The sequence below is a fragment of the Betta splendens genome, chromosome 9, assembly GCF_900634795.4.
Source record: "Betta splendens chromosome 9, fBetSpl5.4, whole genome shotgun sequence".
Taxonomy (NCBI): Eukaryota; Metazoa; Chordata; class Actinopteri; order Anabantiformes; family Osphronemidae; genus Betta; species Betta splendens.
In genome coordinates, this window is record NC_040889.2 from 26,455,047 (window position 1) to 26,472,760 (window position 17,714).

The following is a 17,714-nucleotide window of genomic DNA, read 5'->3' on the forward strand; positions in this document are numbered from 1 at the left end:
TTCATTAATTTACATCAAGCTGTAAATACAAAGGTCTTTTCATCATTACCTTTAAGAGGATCGTAGAACAATCCGTAAAGATTAAACCAGACTTCTAATCAAGTTAATTTCACTAAAATCAACTTAACACCTCGTTATGAATCATTTTCAAAAGAAGCACAATAAAGACCCACGTTTGCCTCAGATCAAACGATTTAATGTCTTGTTTTTGCATTGAAATCTACATTCATATTAGTATGACGTCATTTGGTACAGTTGACTGCCAATGTGTGGTTTTGCCGTCGTCCCTCATACTCTGATTACTCAGCGGTTTATTCACTTGATTTTTTTTCTCACCTATGATTTCTGACCCCTCTTGTTGGAAATGTGTCAAGTTTTGAGGAAACACAAAAGTAAAAAAAAAAAAGTGAGCAGACAAATGATAAACACTTAACTCATAACAACAGAGAGGATATATTCTATATTTACATTTGTAAAAGCACATTCATATTAATATTAGCTTTGGAATGAAAACGGCAACAAAGAGGCTTGAGATCAACCACTTGCACTCGGCACATCCCGCCTATATATTATCTGTGTCTCATGCCCAACTCTCCAAAAACTAATAAATAAGAAAACAGGTGATTGGTCCATGAGGTAAAGTGTAAAATTAAAAGAAAAACGAGAAAAAGCTGAAAAGATTTTTTTAGACAAAAGTGTGAAAAAACAAACTAAAAACACAGAAGCTTATGTTTGTAAGAAAGCACGATGCCCAACAATGATTATGTTCCCCCAGAACGAAACCCACGCACACAACAAGTCACGCTTTCTAACAATCACCGCAGGCTGTCAAAGCAGCCTAAGGAACAATACTTTAATATTAACACCAAAGTGATGATCAACTGACAAAACCTTAATGCGAACACATGATGAACACAGAAAAAAAAAAGCTCGAGAAAGAATAAAACCAAAAGCAAATTGAATCAAGGTTTTCTCTTGTCGGTCCTTCACTTTCACGTCCTGTGTGCTGGATGTCCTCTGAACTGGGTTGAGGCTCACGGAGACGAAGAGGTCAGCAATGACGAGTGGTCACAGAGATGCTCAAACGCATTCAGCAGAGTGAGCCTGATGCTCAGACACATCGGGGGGTCGTCGGTTCTCTGTTTCTGCTACAGTCACAGCAGCACTTCACTGAGAGTCAATGTGCCGTTGGACGACCATGCGAACACACCTTTCCACCGTTGTTGTGGGGACTGGATGTGGGCGAGCATGCGGGCAGCTACGCAGCGTAGCCCCGGTGGGGGGAGGTCAAAGAGCACTTTAAAAACAAAGAGGCTGCTTATTGGAGGCTATAAGGCTCTCAAACAATTTCACCGTCACTGTGGGGAGTCCGAGGTTTACGATGCAGATTTTAATACCAGTCTGAATGAGTTTAGCAATAACTGGGATGGTAAAAGCAGCGCTAGTAGTGTTCAGCAGGTGTCTTTCAGTAGGTGGAGGATCCACAACAAACGCAACCAAAGGCTGGGAGGAGGTGTCCATCTGTTGGTGTGGCTGGTACATTCAGAGTCTCCCGTAGAGAACTAATCAACAGCCGTGTTGAGGTTTGTAACCACTCACTTAATCGACTGGTTGTAGTGAACAAACTTACCAACCACAGTCCAAACATTACCATCATTTTATTGGCGAAGGGTTATTTGAGGGCCGTTTCTATTCAAATACCACTGACACGAAAATCTTCTTGGTCAATTCTTTGTTCCACTTTGTCTTCCTGTGATTGTCACCCATTTCTCCCTCCTCCTCCTCCTCCTGTTGCAGCACCACGTGGGCAGTCGCACAGGTAGGCAGTGAGCTTAAGAACGATCGTGATGCTTGTTTACTGGTTTGCTGATGAACCCAGTCAGGACATTTTTCACTAGAGCTGGGTCAGTATTTGAGGCAAAAAGTCTTTTTTCTCCATGACTGTAGAAAGAGCAGAAAGTAAGTGAAGGTGGGAGTGAAGGGAATGGTAGAGAGGACACCTCTCAGAGGCTCTGTGCTCCCTAAGGCCCAATGTGAGCTCAGTCCTGATCAATCTGGCCCAGTCTGGTCTGGCTTAGCCGAGCTCCAGACTAGAAGAGTGCTTTGGATCCCTGGTTCTCGAACTCTGACCAGGCATCATTCAGTTCCATAAAGATCATCTTGGCGTACTGTTCATAAGGCTGACCTGTGGCCTGCAGAGACAGAATTATAAAGGTCAGTTTAGAAGTGAAGTCCTTATTACTACGTGTAAGCGGCGTGGTCCAGCCTACCTTATCTGGATGGACAACCAGCACAGCCTTCCTGTAAAACCTCTTCACCTGGTCAGGCGTCACCAGGTCAGCCATGCCCACAGGCTTCCAGCGAGTCTCCCCTTCCCACAACACCGTGTGCAAAGTGGACAGCAGAGCCCGAATGTTTCGCTCCTTTCCCTCGATCCAGTCTAAGATCTGCGACACGGGAGTATGGCAGAGTAAACAAAAAGGGTCATAAACACGTACACATGCTTTTCTTAAATAGTAAATAAATAACACACATTCAGACTATTACCTGTAGTTTAAGAGGATCCATGTCCCTTGTGATTTCCTGTCTTCTCATTTCAGAAATAGTCCTTGGTCCCTTTCTATCAGGCCTAGAGGCAAAACCCTGAGTGGACAGCAGATCCTCAAAATCATCCTCCTTCACCTTGGGCCTGGGGCCTGTAGTGGAACACAGCACAGAGAGGTTGAGGTGTGAGATGGGATTGTGCCTCAGTTCTACAACGTTTCAGTACACTTTTCCTTGTATTCACTAACTCTCACCAAATCCAGGCCCACGAACGCCTCTCTCCTCTCTCCCGCCGATGACGCTAGAAAAGTTGAGGTTGTAATTGGGTTTGTTGGGTTGCGTGCCTGCGGACTGAGGTGCTGAAGACACTTTGGGTGCAGGCCCAGATCCTGTTCCAGGTGTCCAAGCTTTATTCTGTGCTGAGCTGGGTCTCCCAGACTGCCAGGCCTGGCCCTGAGGCTTAGCTGAGGAGGACGTAGAGGACGAAGGAGCCTTTGTGCTAAAAGAAGGCCCTGTAAAGTTACTGCTGGAGGAACCTGCAGAAATATGAAAATGGTAGTTATTTACATGAATCTGAGAGTTAAGGCAGTTAGATAAGTCTGAGGCATTTTACTTGGTAAATTGGAGCCCAGGTTTCCAAGATCAGCAAATGGATCAAAGGTCTGAGATTTGGCCTTTGACATGGACGACGCACCCGAAGCTATAGACACAGCAACATGAGTGTACAAGCCACAGATACATTACAAAACAGACAATGCAAGTGGGCCAAAGCCTCAGTCAGCCTCAACAACATCATCTGACAGAACAACGCTGCACCTACCTGCGTTGGTGTAGTGAGCCCTGCTGCTGGAGCCGCTCATGCTAGTGGTGGTGCTGGTTGCCCAGCTGTCCCATCCACCCAGCAGGTCTGGCTGGCTGGCTGACGAGGTCATCTTAGGGGTGTCATTCACTACCTTATCTGAGAAAACAAAGCATCAAAGTGTCACCAAGTAACTTCTCTTTATTAGTATTTTACTGAAGCAACAGAGGTTTTTACTGAGGTTCAAGAGGCTTGCGTTGGAGGCAGGAGTGGGGTTACTGTGAGCTGAACTGAAGCCGCTGGTGGCTGAGCCATCGGAGGCCAAAAAGTCTCCAAAGAGGTCCGGTCCAGAGGCCTGCCGAGACGAGCCCACACTGGAGCCCACTCCAGAGTTAGAGCCCATTCCAAATGGGTCAAACAGGTCACTCATGGCTACACAGAAAGGAGGAAATTAAATGCACAGATGAGAAGGATTATTGGGATGGTGCTATCAACACATGAAGCCTCAGGCCTTACGTTTTGAGTCTGGCGTCGCCCCACTGCTTGGTCCACTAAAGAAGAATTCCTCTTGCCCTGCTCCTGGCTGACCAGCAGGGGGTGCAAACAAGTCGTTGAGGAGGTCACTGTTGCTGGAAGCAGCTTTGAGTCCTCCCTGGCCTCCCTGATGAGGAGCAGAGGAGGCTGAGGGCATGGAAGGAGGTTCAGGATCACAGTTCAACCCCAGGAGGTCAGCGGTGTCACCAATAGGAGATTCCTGGTCCAGAGGTGGACATGTCTGGGGAGAGGAAATGGAGAGACCAAGACAAGATATAAATGATTGGACTTAGAAAATGAAAGACACTGGTACTGACAATGATCCGCACCTGGAAATCAGCATCAAACAGTGGTTCACTGGGGTCACGTGAAAGTGGCTCCCCACTGGGGGCTGAATAAGAGTAGGACTCTCCCTCTGACTGATCACTCAGGTCCTCCTGCTCGTTCATGGACCCCCCTCCTCCCTGGCTGTTTGAGGCGTCCTGGGGACTACTCACTTCTGCAGATACAAAAAGGATTGTTAGTCAAAATGTCATGGTATTCATTAAAACAACAAATTATCATGAGAACAGTTTACCTTCCCAATCTAACGTCTGGAAGAAGTTGTTGGCATTGGTGTCGTTGCTCACAGGAGATTCTGGTTCTGTTGCATTGGAGCTCTCTGGAGTCTGAGCTGGCTGGTGGCTGGACTCAGAGTCATAAAAAGCAGAGGAACCTGGCTGACGGGGCAATTCCGGCTTACCTGCAGTGATTAATATTACGTTAACGTTTCAAGAAAAAAAAAATCAACAAGAAACCTCAAAGACTCTTTTATAATTCAACCTACCAAATTTGCTCAGGATTTCCTGTTGTTCGTCTCGAGAGGAGAAAAGAATTTTGGGGTTGAGGCCCTTGGTTTGGAAACCCTCCCATGGAGGAGTCTTAGTGGTGGGTCTGTCCCTAGATTCCACCTCAATGTCCAAGTTGACCTGGAAAAGGTCTGGGTACTTCTCCTGGATGTCACAGGCATCTAGGTCATACCTGACAGGAGCACAGGGAGGACGTTAAGAAAGCACATTAAAAAATTTCAGGCCTTCACTACTAAAACAATTTTAGAGACATTTTAGGACCTATGTGACTCTTTCAGATCAGAACAGATAAAACTTGTTGTTGCCGTCAGGAAATTGGAAAATGTGCAGACTCAAGGACACATACTTGGCAAACTTCACAGTGGCTGCATTTCTGGGCACAAAGCCTGTGTGAAACTGGATCTGAAACATTTTCATTGATGCCATCTGAAATGAAACGCAATCAGTTTTTTAGTTAAGCAGTTTAGCATTTCGACGGGGAAGCTTTATATTGGCTAGTACTTACCTTGGCCTGTAGACGCCCTCCCAGCGTAGATCTTGCATGATAGATCACCACCAAAACATCTCCTTGAACTGTGACATTGAGGGGAATCTCTGCTCTCCCATCCTCTATCTTAAAATCTCTGTGAGCCCAAGAGTGAGGGAGGATCAGTGAATGAAAGGTTAGTTCTTCTCTAGGTCCTTTCATCAAGGCAATGCTGAGGTATGGTGTGTGTTAGCTTACCTCATCCTGTCATACTCCTGTGATGTGGTGAGGACCCTCTCGTCTCCTACATAGACTTCGCAGAACGGCCTGCAACCATTACGCTGCTTGTTGAACAGCGGCACAGGCGTCATGATGATGGAGCGGATGACTATGGGTTTGCAGTGGGGGACAATGGGCTCCTCTGCCATCATGTCGCACATATACTCGATATACCTGACAACCAGACATTTGATTAAAAAAATGGAAATATATAATATGGAATTGCATATAATATTATAAAAAAATGATGTGATGCCTTTCGAGGATCTAGCCAGTGATTTTGGTATTGATGTTCTTGTTTTCGTACCTCTTGTGTGAGGGGGCTATGCCGGGTGGGCAGCGCTTCATAGAGAACATGTAGACCGCCGCCTCTGCTGTGCTGAAAAGGCGACAGAAACACAGGAAGGAGCAAACAGCCACCGCCGATGCCGCTCTGCCATCCTACAGAGAGAAGCTGAAGGTGAAAAACGAAGCCTAAGGTGTCGTCTAGTAGGAGGCCGGGGGCGACTTACCAGACAGTGCACTATGCAGATGTTCCTCTGGTCCTGTTTGAGCCACAGATGCATGTTCTTACAAACACTGTAGAGACTGCGGAGGTTGGGGGCACGGCGCACCTGCCAGTTACACTCTGACACCTGCACAGGAGGACAGATAATGCAGCTTAGCTACAGTACAACTGTGCAAAGTGACTGTTAGAGAGTACAACAAACACACAGACACACACACACACCCTGTTGTGGAATCGAGAGGGCCTGTATGATCGCTTAGAGAGGTTGTACACAGCATAGTGCCCAGCGTGACGTGAATCCAGGAACAGACGGACGTCTTCAATGTTGTTTTTTATGGCCGACTCCACGCCTTCAGCTGGGAAAGACATGACTACAAAGACAGAGAAATGTGTAACTATGACATCAAACGTTTAACAACCTAACCAGTTGCTTCTGTCACTTTCACTCAAGCCACTTCTAAATAAAATTAGATGAAAACAAAGCCAAAAGCATGCAGCAACCAAAATATTAGAAATTACTGTGTTATTAGTAGGTTCATGAAGGGTAATGTGCCTACCTGCTATTCTAGAGGTGATGTATGATATATCCAGGTCCCCTTTGGCATAGCTGTAAGATAAATCACAAGTGAACCTACTGTATAGAAATAAGGTGAAGCTGCAGTGTCCAAAAGCACAATTCACAGAATAAACTAGGATCTGACAACTAGGATCTGGGAATCTGCACAAATAAAGCCACTGACAAAGCACTCAGTAACAAGAGCCGATGGAGCAGCAAAGATCTATGATACTAATGTGACTGGTCCTGGCTGACGTTTGACTGAGCATCTGAGTCAGAGCTACCAGACTGAGCTTCGATGGAGGCCGCCCTTGAAATAAACTACACTAAGTTTCCAGTCTCCAATTCTTTCTTTTGACTTATTAGTTGAGAATATGCATCTGATGTTTTCTTCCAATACAAGCATGATACGATACGATCACTGTTCATGGTTATGTCATATTAACCGGTAACCTTTAACAAATAAGCTCTGGACTCTTGACAAACAGCAGAAAGATTAAGCTTTAGTATACACAAAGACATTAAGCCATCTATGCTATGTTTCAAATAGTGTTAGAACAAACAGGCGATGCGGGTTAAAACACAAATGCTGAATTACTAAGCGTTACAAGCAAGAGACGTGTTGAACAAAAGAATAAAATGAATAACTGAAAAAATATCGTGCACCTGCACAGTTAGAAGTATAAATACAGTAGTTGGCCAATGGTAATGAGGAAGTGGTGCATAAGTGCCTCTGATGAGGCTGCAGTGATGCCGTGTGGATGAGGGTTAGGTTCAGGTTCATACTCCTTGTCAAACAACGATCATTGTTACACCAGCAGGTTGATTTCAAATGACCCACACATTTCCCGTAGCACACACAGAAACCGAGGTTTGCTTACTGATTACCAACTCAAATCTTAACATTTCATCCATCGATTCACATCACGCTCTGCATTCAATCAATTACATTATTGAATGTGTGATGTTAGAATCAGCAAGCTGTGATTACACACAGCACAGAAAAGCCTCAGCAGGTTTCCACCCTCTAAGACAAACACACTGAGGAACACAGAGCAACGCACGACTGAAGGCACTTCACCGACCCATATTTACCTTGGGTTGCTATGCGATGGACACAGAATGGGAACACAAGGGGACGGGACAGAGAAAAGAAACAACAGAAAATAAACGAAATGGCCAAATAAATGAAGATAATTATGACAAAATAACAAAAGGACTGTAATGGATAATGGAAGGAGCGGCTGTTAAAGGAACCTTTACAACTATCCTCAGCGAATTCAGCAGCGTTACAGCGTTGAACATTCCCATCATCCACCAACTCTTTGCCATCACAGTGGAGAACCATAGTTCAAGGCACCAGAACAGACAGCCTACCTGGCCACCGACTGGATAACCTTAGAGGACGTGTCTTTAATGTTGGTCAGGAAGCGCTCGGTTCCTCCCCTAAGGATGTCCAAGATGCCGCTGCCCGCCTGATCCGGATCATAGATGCCTGGAAAAGAACATTCACTATTACAACCTCTGCACAGACAACGGACTCAACTCACACAGTTTATTATTTAGCTCTGTTAGTGTGAAGGAGCCACTCCCACAGGGAAAGAGCATATTCCACCTTCCGACAGATGGCTGAGTGGCCGTGCAGAAATCCTCTTAATGGATATTACACACCCTTCATGAGTATGTTGTGTGTGGAGATGGGAAAATAATCAGCCTATTTCCTCACCAAGTACATTAAGCTTGTGCAAGAAACACACTCAAATATGTTAAAAAGCCGTAGGAGCCAGTAATTCCAAAGCAGCGTTATCTCCCTCAAATCCTCTGCAACAGAGACGGCAGAGTAAAGAGCATTTAACTCAACTCGTGCACAGCAGCATCTTTTTTTTTATTTGGTCTTCTGGCAAGAATATTGACTTTTGTGGCAATATTAATAATTAACTGAAGGGATCCTGCAGCTGTTTGTGTGTGTGTCAGAAGTCGAGTGGGCCTAAATGAAACAACCCTATTACAATGCCAAGCTCTCACTGGTAACAGTGGTGATTGGGGTATGTATGAGTTAGTCGCATGCAAAGGTGCAATATTTAAAACCACAAGCCTCCTCCTGTCCAACCAGCTCTGCCCCGACCCCACACACAGCATCACAGCCACAAGCCTTACCTGCACTGTTGTGGACGCTGTGGATCTGCATGGGCGGCTGGGCTCCATTGTTCCCAAAACCTCCATTCTGCTCCAGCAGCTGCAGACATTCATAGCCGTCATACACCGGACGCCAGTAGTAGTACGCGCTCAACATTATAACGGGTTTTAAAAAACGGCAAATACAAAAAAAAAGGAGACCTTTAGAATTTAAAATGGATGTTAACGAGTCACAGCAGCAACAAAGAAGTGGTTCGAACAGAGAATCAAACGCAAACAACACATTTCTTCCTTGAAAACAGTAAAAATGTTCATCTTGTAAAATCCCCACGTCAAGACACAGATTAAAGTCAACGTCTGTGTGAGGAGCAGCAAACAGCCTCTGCAGCTCACTTCCTCTCCTGGACGTCTAACATGACTCCCTCCTACTATATCACTTCCATATTTACTCCTTTAATTCACAGCCTTCCTCTTCTCTGCTCCGTCTCACAGCCAGTCTGCCGCTCCATATGTTTGTACAGAGCAGCAGCCGAGAGAGAGGAGAGTGAGGAGGAGGAGGAGGAGAAGTAGGAGGATGATAATCTCCTTATGTTGAGCAGGGAAACCCCTTCTTAACCCTGAGCAGATCAGTGATCACCAGCTCTGCCCTCACTCTGTATACGTTTACCGTGATGGTCAGGATTCACTTCAGTCAAATAGTGACTCAATCCACCTATTTGTTCCTGAGTTAAAATGAGACATGGGCATTCACACGTTTACCATTGGTCAAAATGGTAAACGAAAGGGAACTCAAGACATAACTATATAACTCCTATATAACTATCCATAATCAGGATAGTAAATGTCGCAGACCAGAAGGCTGTTCAAATAGACTGACTCCAAATCAGCTTTATACAAATCACAACTGTGGCTGAGATTTTGGTGCCAAGTATCAGGATTAGTTGTAAGAATTATAAAAAGCTGAGGCTTCTTAGTTGGTCATGACTTTTCTGGCCAAATGTTTAAACCTGATTATGGTGAATTAGCTACTGTAGCTGGTGGATTAAAACATAAGTCTGCCCGTACATTAACTTCTTTCTGTATCAAATGCACAGCTTTAACACTGAGGGCATCTGTCATGTGCCTTTAACTTTCAGTTCGCCCATTTTGCACTCCTTTGTGTCTTGTCTGTCTCTTTAGGCCCATTAGGATCATGCCAGCTGGGAAGAGAAGAGCCTGGGAAAGAGGACAGGGAATCTTTTGTGACTGCCTCTGTGTGTGTGTGTGTGTGTGTGTGTGTGTGTGTGTGTGTGTGTGTGTGTGTGTGTGTGTGTGTGTGTGTGTGTTATATAAACTCTGTAACCACAAAGTGTGTATACATGTTTACACACACACACACACACTGGAAGAATGTCCCCCTATAACGTTGGCAGACACATCAATCAGCTAGTTTAGTCAAGAGTTGCCTTTACATATGTTAAAGAGCTTCTAATAGCTCTTTAGGTTGTTTAGCAGTGCATTTTACACACACTTACCTCTGTAACGGGAGACTTGGGGTTAACGTTGCGAGCTGCTGCTATCTCCTGGAGCTGGTTGACTAACTCTGTGATAGACAGACGCTCCTCTGGGTTTACTTTTAACATGGAACCTGGAAAACAGGAGAAAAGAAAGAAATGAGAGCAGGAGACGGACAGAACGATGCATAAATGAACTGCAGACACTACGCAGACTGAGGTACGTACGTATGAGGTCCTGATACACAGTGTACTTGACATCATTCTGCGGGATGGTGTATTTCCCGTTGACAATTTGTAGCTTTGCTCCATCCTCGAATGGATGTTGTTTAAAACACAGCAGGTAGAGGATGCATCCAAGTGCCTGCAAGAAGAAAAACAAGGTATGAAAACTCTGAAGCCTTCAACTCTTCTTATTGACATCAAGCAAATAGTTTCAAGAAAGAATTTTAAAATCAAATCTAACCCAGATGTCCTGCTTCTCGTTGATAGGGAAGTTGGAGTAAAGGTCGATCATCTCCGGTGTTCGGTACGCTGGAGTTGTGTTCCTTGTGATCTGCACACGAAAAGAAAATAGGAATAAACATGACAGTTGGACGACTCTGAGCTGAAGGACATCAGACCAGAACAGAGCATCGAGCTAAATGACACTGGTAAACCCTGCATAAAATGTGTTAAATTTAAACCTAGCTCCTTCCCTTTTGTGCTGTTGGCCTGGAAGCAGCTGCTGAACGAACACTCAGGTTATTACAGCTGGAAACCAGAATCTCTGTGGTGGTGAATACTGAGGCCATCTGTGGTAATGCTTCTGTGATTATAGCATAAATATAATCAACCTGATAGATCATTGCTTCCTGGACCTCTAGCTGTTAATTCAATCCCAGGTTTCTGGTTCCTGTCGAACATCATGCCACTAATCCACTGTGACCTCACAATGTGTTTTTCTCCCTATCAAACTGCCTCCAATAATGAAATTAGACAATATGTCATGTAATCGCTCTGTCTGGTTTATTTAGATGACTCTAAATCACTGTACAGACAGTGACACCCTCCTTCTTCAGATAAATATTTGAACATGACAACACAACTAATGAGAGTATACAAACGTGTGTGGGTGTGTGGGTGTGTGTGTGTGTGTACCTCATCTTCCACCATGGACCTCTTCTGAGCTGACCAGCTGTAGTCGGGGTAATGTGACACCGTGGTGGAGCTGCCAAAGTCACACAGCTTGATGGTGCCCTGGTTACTAATCAAGAGGTTCTCAATCTGCAGCACATCAAGTAAACAGCGAGTTAGCTTGTCAACCAAAGCACATTACTAAAGAGAAATTATAATGGCCCGTCATTTAAAATACTAATAATTGCTGTGCAATCATTTGCCTGATGTTAATCATAACAAAATGTTTTCATACTGTCATTACAGCTCTTCATCAGCTATATGACATCATCCGCTCATATCAAGGACAGACCAACCTTGAGGTCTCTGTGTGTGATTGGAGGTTTCTGTTTGTGCATGTGCTGCACAGCGCGACACGCCTGGTAGAAGACTTTCAGCACCGTGTCACATGACAGGGGCGCCCGCTGCTCCACCCGCTTTATAAAGTCCACCAGCTGACCTGAGGAGGCAGACGGCAGATGAAATAAAACTGCTGTCTCTACCTATATTTAATACATGTCACCACAACTAAAGCTGCTTTCTCTGAACAACTTTAATAAAAGTAAGAAAACTGTCTTAAAGCTGCTGAGAAGAAACATTCGTGTCTGTCTAAGCAAAAAGGAAGTGGAGCAGGGAGCACTAAGGTCACAGACAGGAAACTCTTTTATCACAAATTTCAGTGGACGACAGTGGGGAAATGATACTATAATACTAGTGTTAAAAACTAAATATAATTGTACATGACATCTAATTTTTAGGGAACTTCAGTGTTGAAGTAGTAGACAGTAAAGCAAAGAGCACAGACGCTGAGGAACATAAAAGTCTGTGTGTGTTGGAGCGTGTGCGCATTTTTTGGACCTTGACAAAGTTCAGTGAGGATCAGGAACTCGGCCTGTCCAGTGTCCGACTCCTCCTTGCTGATGGAAGCAGCAGAGCAGAACTGCACAATGTTGGGATGACCTGACAGTTTTTTCTAAAGAACCAACAAGTTAAGGAAACTAAAAGATAAACATGAGTGCATCAGTATTTCCTAAGAAATTGATGTTCTGGAGGCAGAGCCTGTAGGATCCAAGTGTGGCTCGTTGAACTGACCAACTCACACAGATGTTGTTTTGCTGCTCTTTACTTTACACAGTCACAAAAAGATGGAGCAATTCATTTTTAAAACTATGCACTTATTTGCTGGTCAAACAATGAAGAGATTACAGCCGATGAGGAACTGAAGAAATTTGAATCATCGAACGTTATGCAAAATATTAAAGTTTAAAGCAGAATGTTGCAACAGTAGCAGGAACATTTCATCATTTACCAACAGTCTGCGCCTCCACATCGTGCTACACAGCATAAAGCAGCCAAGATGTCACAGCATTACAGCTACAGCCAAAAGGTCCATTAGCCACTGCCTCTGTGTCGTTATTAACTCAGTCCACAGCCGTGTTAACATGTGGTTAGAGTTTAACTAGCCTTCGTCACATGTCTTGATCCTCTGTGTGCGAAAACAGGAATCCTTATGATTATGTATGTATTAAGAAAAAAAATCAAGTGTCTTCTCAACGTGGTCTGGAAATGATAAAAGGATACCATAAAACAGACTTCCTGTATGATTTCCTTGTTCTTCTCCTCGTCGTTGGACAGCAGCCTCTGAAAACAAAACACACACACACACACACACACGAAAAAGAATGTACTTATATTAATTACACTGCTGTTAGAACAACGTGTTAAAAGAGCAAATGTTTAGGTCAAAGAATTCACTACTAGTAGAGCAGGCAGTGACATGGAAATTCCTTAGTTGCTGAACCATCATAGTACCTTCAGGGCATAGTCTTTACCACTGCTCATGTCCTGGGCTTCATACACGAATGCAAATCCACCTGAGAAGAGAGAACAACAAGGATATAATTAACATTGTTGACATCTACACTGCCTGAAGAGTTGAAGGAAGCCTTAAGCTTTTAAAAGGTGCCATAATCATCAGTCTTAGATGTTGTACAAGCTGTGTGACAAAGAGCAGCCTGCGTGTCTGAAAACAGTCATTTGGCCTGATCATGCCCGATTTGTTCGGACAAAACAGACAATCTCTGCATCAGAATTTCACTCCTCCAACGGATCACACCGATGTTCACTTAAGGTGTGGCTGAAACCTGAAATAGAGATTGTGTGGCCATTGTTGCTGCATTCTACGACCAGCTATCAGACATGGAGTGTTCCCCGTTTTGCATGTTCTTTTACAGAAAGACAGTTTCTTGCCCCACAGCAACTTGTGAGTGCACTGACTAATTGAATTAAAGTTTTTTTCCTGTAGTGTGTGGTTACAAGTAAATGTTTTGAGAGAAGCATGAAGGCACGGACACAGGGCTAGGTTGCCATAGGAATGAGTAAATCAGCTTCCAGCTTTACTTTGTTAGAACTTGAATGAACACAGCTGTGATTCTAATCTTCACAGCTTTAGGTAAACACAGAGATTGTCCAACTGTGAGCAGTGGCTTTTATTCTGACAGTCCTGGGTTTTCTTCTGACAAAGAAAGGAAACGAAACCCAAAATGTTCAATTTCCTTTGCTCCAATTACAAAGCCATTCTGAGTGAAATTGTGTGTGTGTGTGTGTGTGTGTGTGTGTGTGTGTGTGTGTGTGTGTGTGTGTGTGTGTGTGCGTGCGTGTGTGTGTGTGTGCGTGTGGAATCCCTAGATGATTTAATCTGGCTGCAATACAATGTTTGTGCTTGTGCTGAATAATATGAAGCAAATGAAGCTAAGCGTGTCCACATTAGCTCTGCATAAAGAGACCTCTCTTGTCTACAGTTTCACCTGCTCAAACGGACCAGGCAGAAGTCACTGGACCAAAAAATTGGCTGTTATGTGAAGATAAAGATGTCTTAATTCATGCAGCCTTATCAGTTTGCATTTCTCAATCTGCTGTAGGAGCGGGAGCTGCGAGAAGCAGATATGGAAGTGCTCATCTTGAATTACAGGAGAAAACGAACTCTCCGAAGCATCTGACATGTTTCTTTCATTACACTCTCTGAAAGTCATTGGGTTTCAGGGACAAATCTAAAGAGACAGCCACTACCTGGGTTCATTCAACAGATGACCACTATTTGTTGTGGAGTCATACATCATTAATTTAATCACAGTTTGACCAGTATGTTTTAATTAATACTACCATCCAGGTAACTGGTTGTTTTGCCACAAAAAAAACTTGATCTATGTAAACAGAGGTGTTACATACAAACACAGGCTGTGAGTTCAGATTCATCATCACCAGATGTATTACATATAAACTATGTGGCTGAAATGCTGGTTCTCGGCAGCAAAGGATGAAGGCACGCAACCAAAACAATTATATTTCACAGGAGTTGGCAGTTAACCTGACAACTAGTCCAACTTCAAAAGTGTCACGTAAACAAACACAAACGTCCTGATACTGATGCTCTCATGATGATGCAGAAATAGCCTTCAGCCAAAACCACTTAAAACCTGTAACAGGAGCAAAGAAGGAACAAAAAAACGCTGGTCAAGCTGTGAAGAGGCTGTCACTCAGCTGCCAGCATTAATAACACAACCAGTGCCTCTTTAACGCACCGTGTTGTCATAACTTGTTTGTTCCGACCTTCTCGACCCGTCTGTTATGATCCTCTCTCCTATTTCCATGCTGACTGTATTTGGACATTGTGACAGGTGAAATGCTGCGACGCGTACATTCCTATATTTTGCTCAATTAGAAGAAACGATGAACACGCTTCACCCTTAAACGTCACCAACAACAAACTGGTTTATCGCTTTCTCGTCACACGAAACCAAAGCGTTTCACTGCTGAGTGACTCATAGCCCTGCACTTTCCAGCGCTACTGGTATTAACAATTGTCTGTGGCACCAACAGTAGCCCGTTAGCCTGCTCGGCTAGCTTAGCATGCTAAGGACGTTTTCAGCATCTCGCCTGTTTGTGCGACACCTCACCTTCAGCGATCACCCGCTTGATCCTCAACTTCATGTCGCCGAGCTCAACAACTTGCCCGACGAAGTCATTCTGGTCCCGACTGGCCGCTCCGGACGAGCCGGGCCCGGCGAGGAAATCCAGTGCCGACTGGAACAGGGACATCTTATCCAGCAGCGCCCGCTTTAAACTCACAGAAGCCGGCTGCGGGACGGAAAGCGAGCTGTCTTTGCTTCAGGGGCTCGGCGGAAACCCTCGACGGCCACTTACTCCGTTACACAAGCTTAGAATCAGGCGATGTTATCCTTTCACTGGAAGCAAACATCCTCTTCCTGCTGGTAGGCTGACGAGGCCGCCATCATCGCCACTGCCGCGGACTTCCGTGAAGGCTGATGACGTCAGGACACGACTCAGACATGTGACGTAGAGAGGCCAAACACAAAAGACGCGAGACACGTGATGAAATGTTGCAACGTGTTCAAACGCATACTTGGCATGATACTTATCAAAAGGCTTAATTTAAATCAAAATTACGGTTTTGCTACTTCTCATTGCTTTTTTATTGTCTGCTACTTCAATCTTTGACTTGTTTTAAACATCTTGCTTGTACACAAGATGTTTTCCTATCAATTCTAATTTCATAGTTTTACCTTTACTTGATAGCTGTTACTTTGTATAATTCATAAAATCGTCAGTTACATTATTCCAAAAGGCTATAACATAATAAATATACTAATAACAAGCAAAATTAACAAACTGTCTAGCTCTATGAAACATTATAATTATTTCATACAGTACAGCCAAAACGGTTCCACTACTATCAAGGGCAGCTTGATAGTAGATGATAAACATGAACACTGCAGATGAACATGGTCATGCATAAATATTTATAAATACTAGGTTGCATTTACATTCATAAGAAACAAGACATTTGGATATTTATTGAGCTTTTTTGAAAATAATATAATAATTTTATATGCAGGACTTTACCTGATTTTTTAATATATATATATGATGATATGTTTATCTGCTATATAATATATATGTATCTGCTACTTTATATAAATTAGATTGCAAAACTTTAATGTGGTTGTGACATTTGCTGATGTTAAATCTAATATAATAGTTTCACAGTACATTAAATACAGATAACTGGATGTCATAATATAAATAATATAATGTTCACATACTATATAGTGTTTTGTAGGAATGCACACATAAATTGGCCTCGTTGCAATTAATTTCATGCATTACGCCTCCATCTACTGGACACTTTGGAAAATTTAGAGGGCTTTTTCGCCAACTCCACACCCAAGCACATGCCAGTGAAATACCATGTAGAAATGAGATACAAGCACTTATATATGTGCTTAGATATGTATGCCAAGATATATGTAAGGCATAATGGATTATGCACATATATAAAACATATTGGTAAGATAAAGGTGGTGCACATTGTCAACCTGGTAGTCTAAGCATTTTTTGTTTGCCTTGTCTGGTTCATTGTTGATTGTTCTGAAGTGAAAAGTGATGCATTGCAAAATGCTGGGCACAAATAGCATGTTACTTACAGATCCAAAGAGCAGGCATTGGGAAATAATTCATCAATGAAAGGAAACGAAAAGTTACAAAATGTGAATTTGGCTGCAAGGCAGGTGACATCAGCTGATGTAAAGGAGGGGCCAGGATGAACTGGTAAAGGGTCAAGAATAAAAGGTTCATTGCAGGTCATCCTCACTGTCCATGCATCCATAAGTTCATCACGATGAGACCATAACATGCACAAAGTAGAGGAGCAAACAACCTTGTGGTTGTGGACTTGTCAGCTTTATTGTAATTGTTGCTATTGTGTACATCTATTCAAATTATATCCAAAATGCACTGCGTCTAATACTTAAATCAAGGTTTTACCATTTCTCCTACCAAATGGAGTGATGCTATATAGTAACTGCACATCAGAAGCTACGGTAGACTATACTATTGACTTATACGCCTGTTTGATTCTATGTACCCTGATTTCACATGAGTCCTCTGATTTTGCAATCTGGAGGCTGTGCCTCTAGACAGTTTTGAAAGTTGACGAAATGCCAGAACCCCTGACTGTGCATTTTGTGGCACATTCGATTTTCGCCTTTGATTATGTTATCTATAACTTCAAATATAAATCAATATATGTCCATTGAAATGTGATACAAATGTAAAATATGTGTGATAACATGAAAATGTTATCACACATATTTGAACACATATTTGAAATGAACAGTTTGACCCTGAACAACAAAATGTGTGCATCAATAAGCCTTTAAAGCCATAGCTAAAGATAAACTAATGCCTTATGAGACATTTAGTTAAATAGCTATGACTAAACCAAAAGCCATCGTTGACTTAAAGTTGACCTGGCAATAAGGAGGCTGCTGGCTCCTTCTCACTAATTGGTCACACCCCTGAAATGGTCCAACGATC

At 43.3% G+C, this 17,714-nt stretch overlaps 1 protein-coding gene across 1 annotated transcript; it reads right to left on the reverse strand.

Moving 5' to 3' along the window:
* Positions 1-174: 174 nt before the first annotated feature.
* gak (cyclin G associated kinase) lies at positions 175-15,742 on the reverse strand. Its single transcript, XM_029164187.3, has 29 exons — positions 15,275-15,742; positions 13,131-13,192; positions 12,900-12,959; positions 12,177-12,291; positions 11,636-11,778; positions 11,304-11,429; positions 10,630-10,719; positions 10,392-10,527; positions 10,185-10,297; positions 8,692-8,770; positions 7,912-8,029; positions 6,536-6,585; positions 6,201-6,349; positions 5,983-6,105; positions 5,778-5,911; positions 5,450-5,644; positions 5,231-5,348; positions 5,072-5,151; positions 4,704-4,897; positions 4,455-4,619; positions 4,207-4,376; positions 3,860-4,118; positions 3,581-3,775; positions 3,365-3,502; positions 3,158-3,244; positions 2,799-3,080; positions 2,548-2,696; positions 2,271-2,447; positions 175-2,192 (listed from the first exon to the last, which is right to left on the reverse strand). Exons 1-29 carry the CDS (start codon positions 15,414-15,416, stop codon positions 2,091-2,093), a joined length of 3,951 nt encoding a protein of 1,316 aa, XP_029020020.1. The 5' UTR covers positions 15,417-15,742; the 3' UTR covers positions 175-2,090.
* Between the last annotated feature and the right edge of the window lie 1,972 nt (positions 15,743-17,714).

Coding starts and splice junctions, on each gene's coding strand:
- gak (XM_029164187.3), bottom strand. CDS start 15,416: ATGTCCCTGTTCCAGTCGGCACTGGATTTCCTCGCCGGGCCCGGCTCG. Junction 11,430..11,635: donor TCACACACAGAGACCTCAAG/GTTGGTCTGTCC, acceptor GATGTGCTGCAG/ATTGAGAACCTCTTGATTAG. Junction 8,771..10,184: donor CCAAGTCTCCCGTTACAGAG/GTAAGTGTGTGT, acceptor GAATGTCTGCAG/CTGCTGGAGCAGAATGGAGG.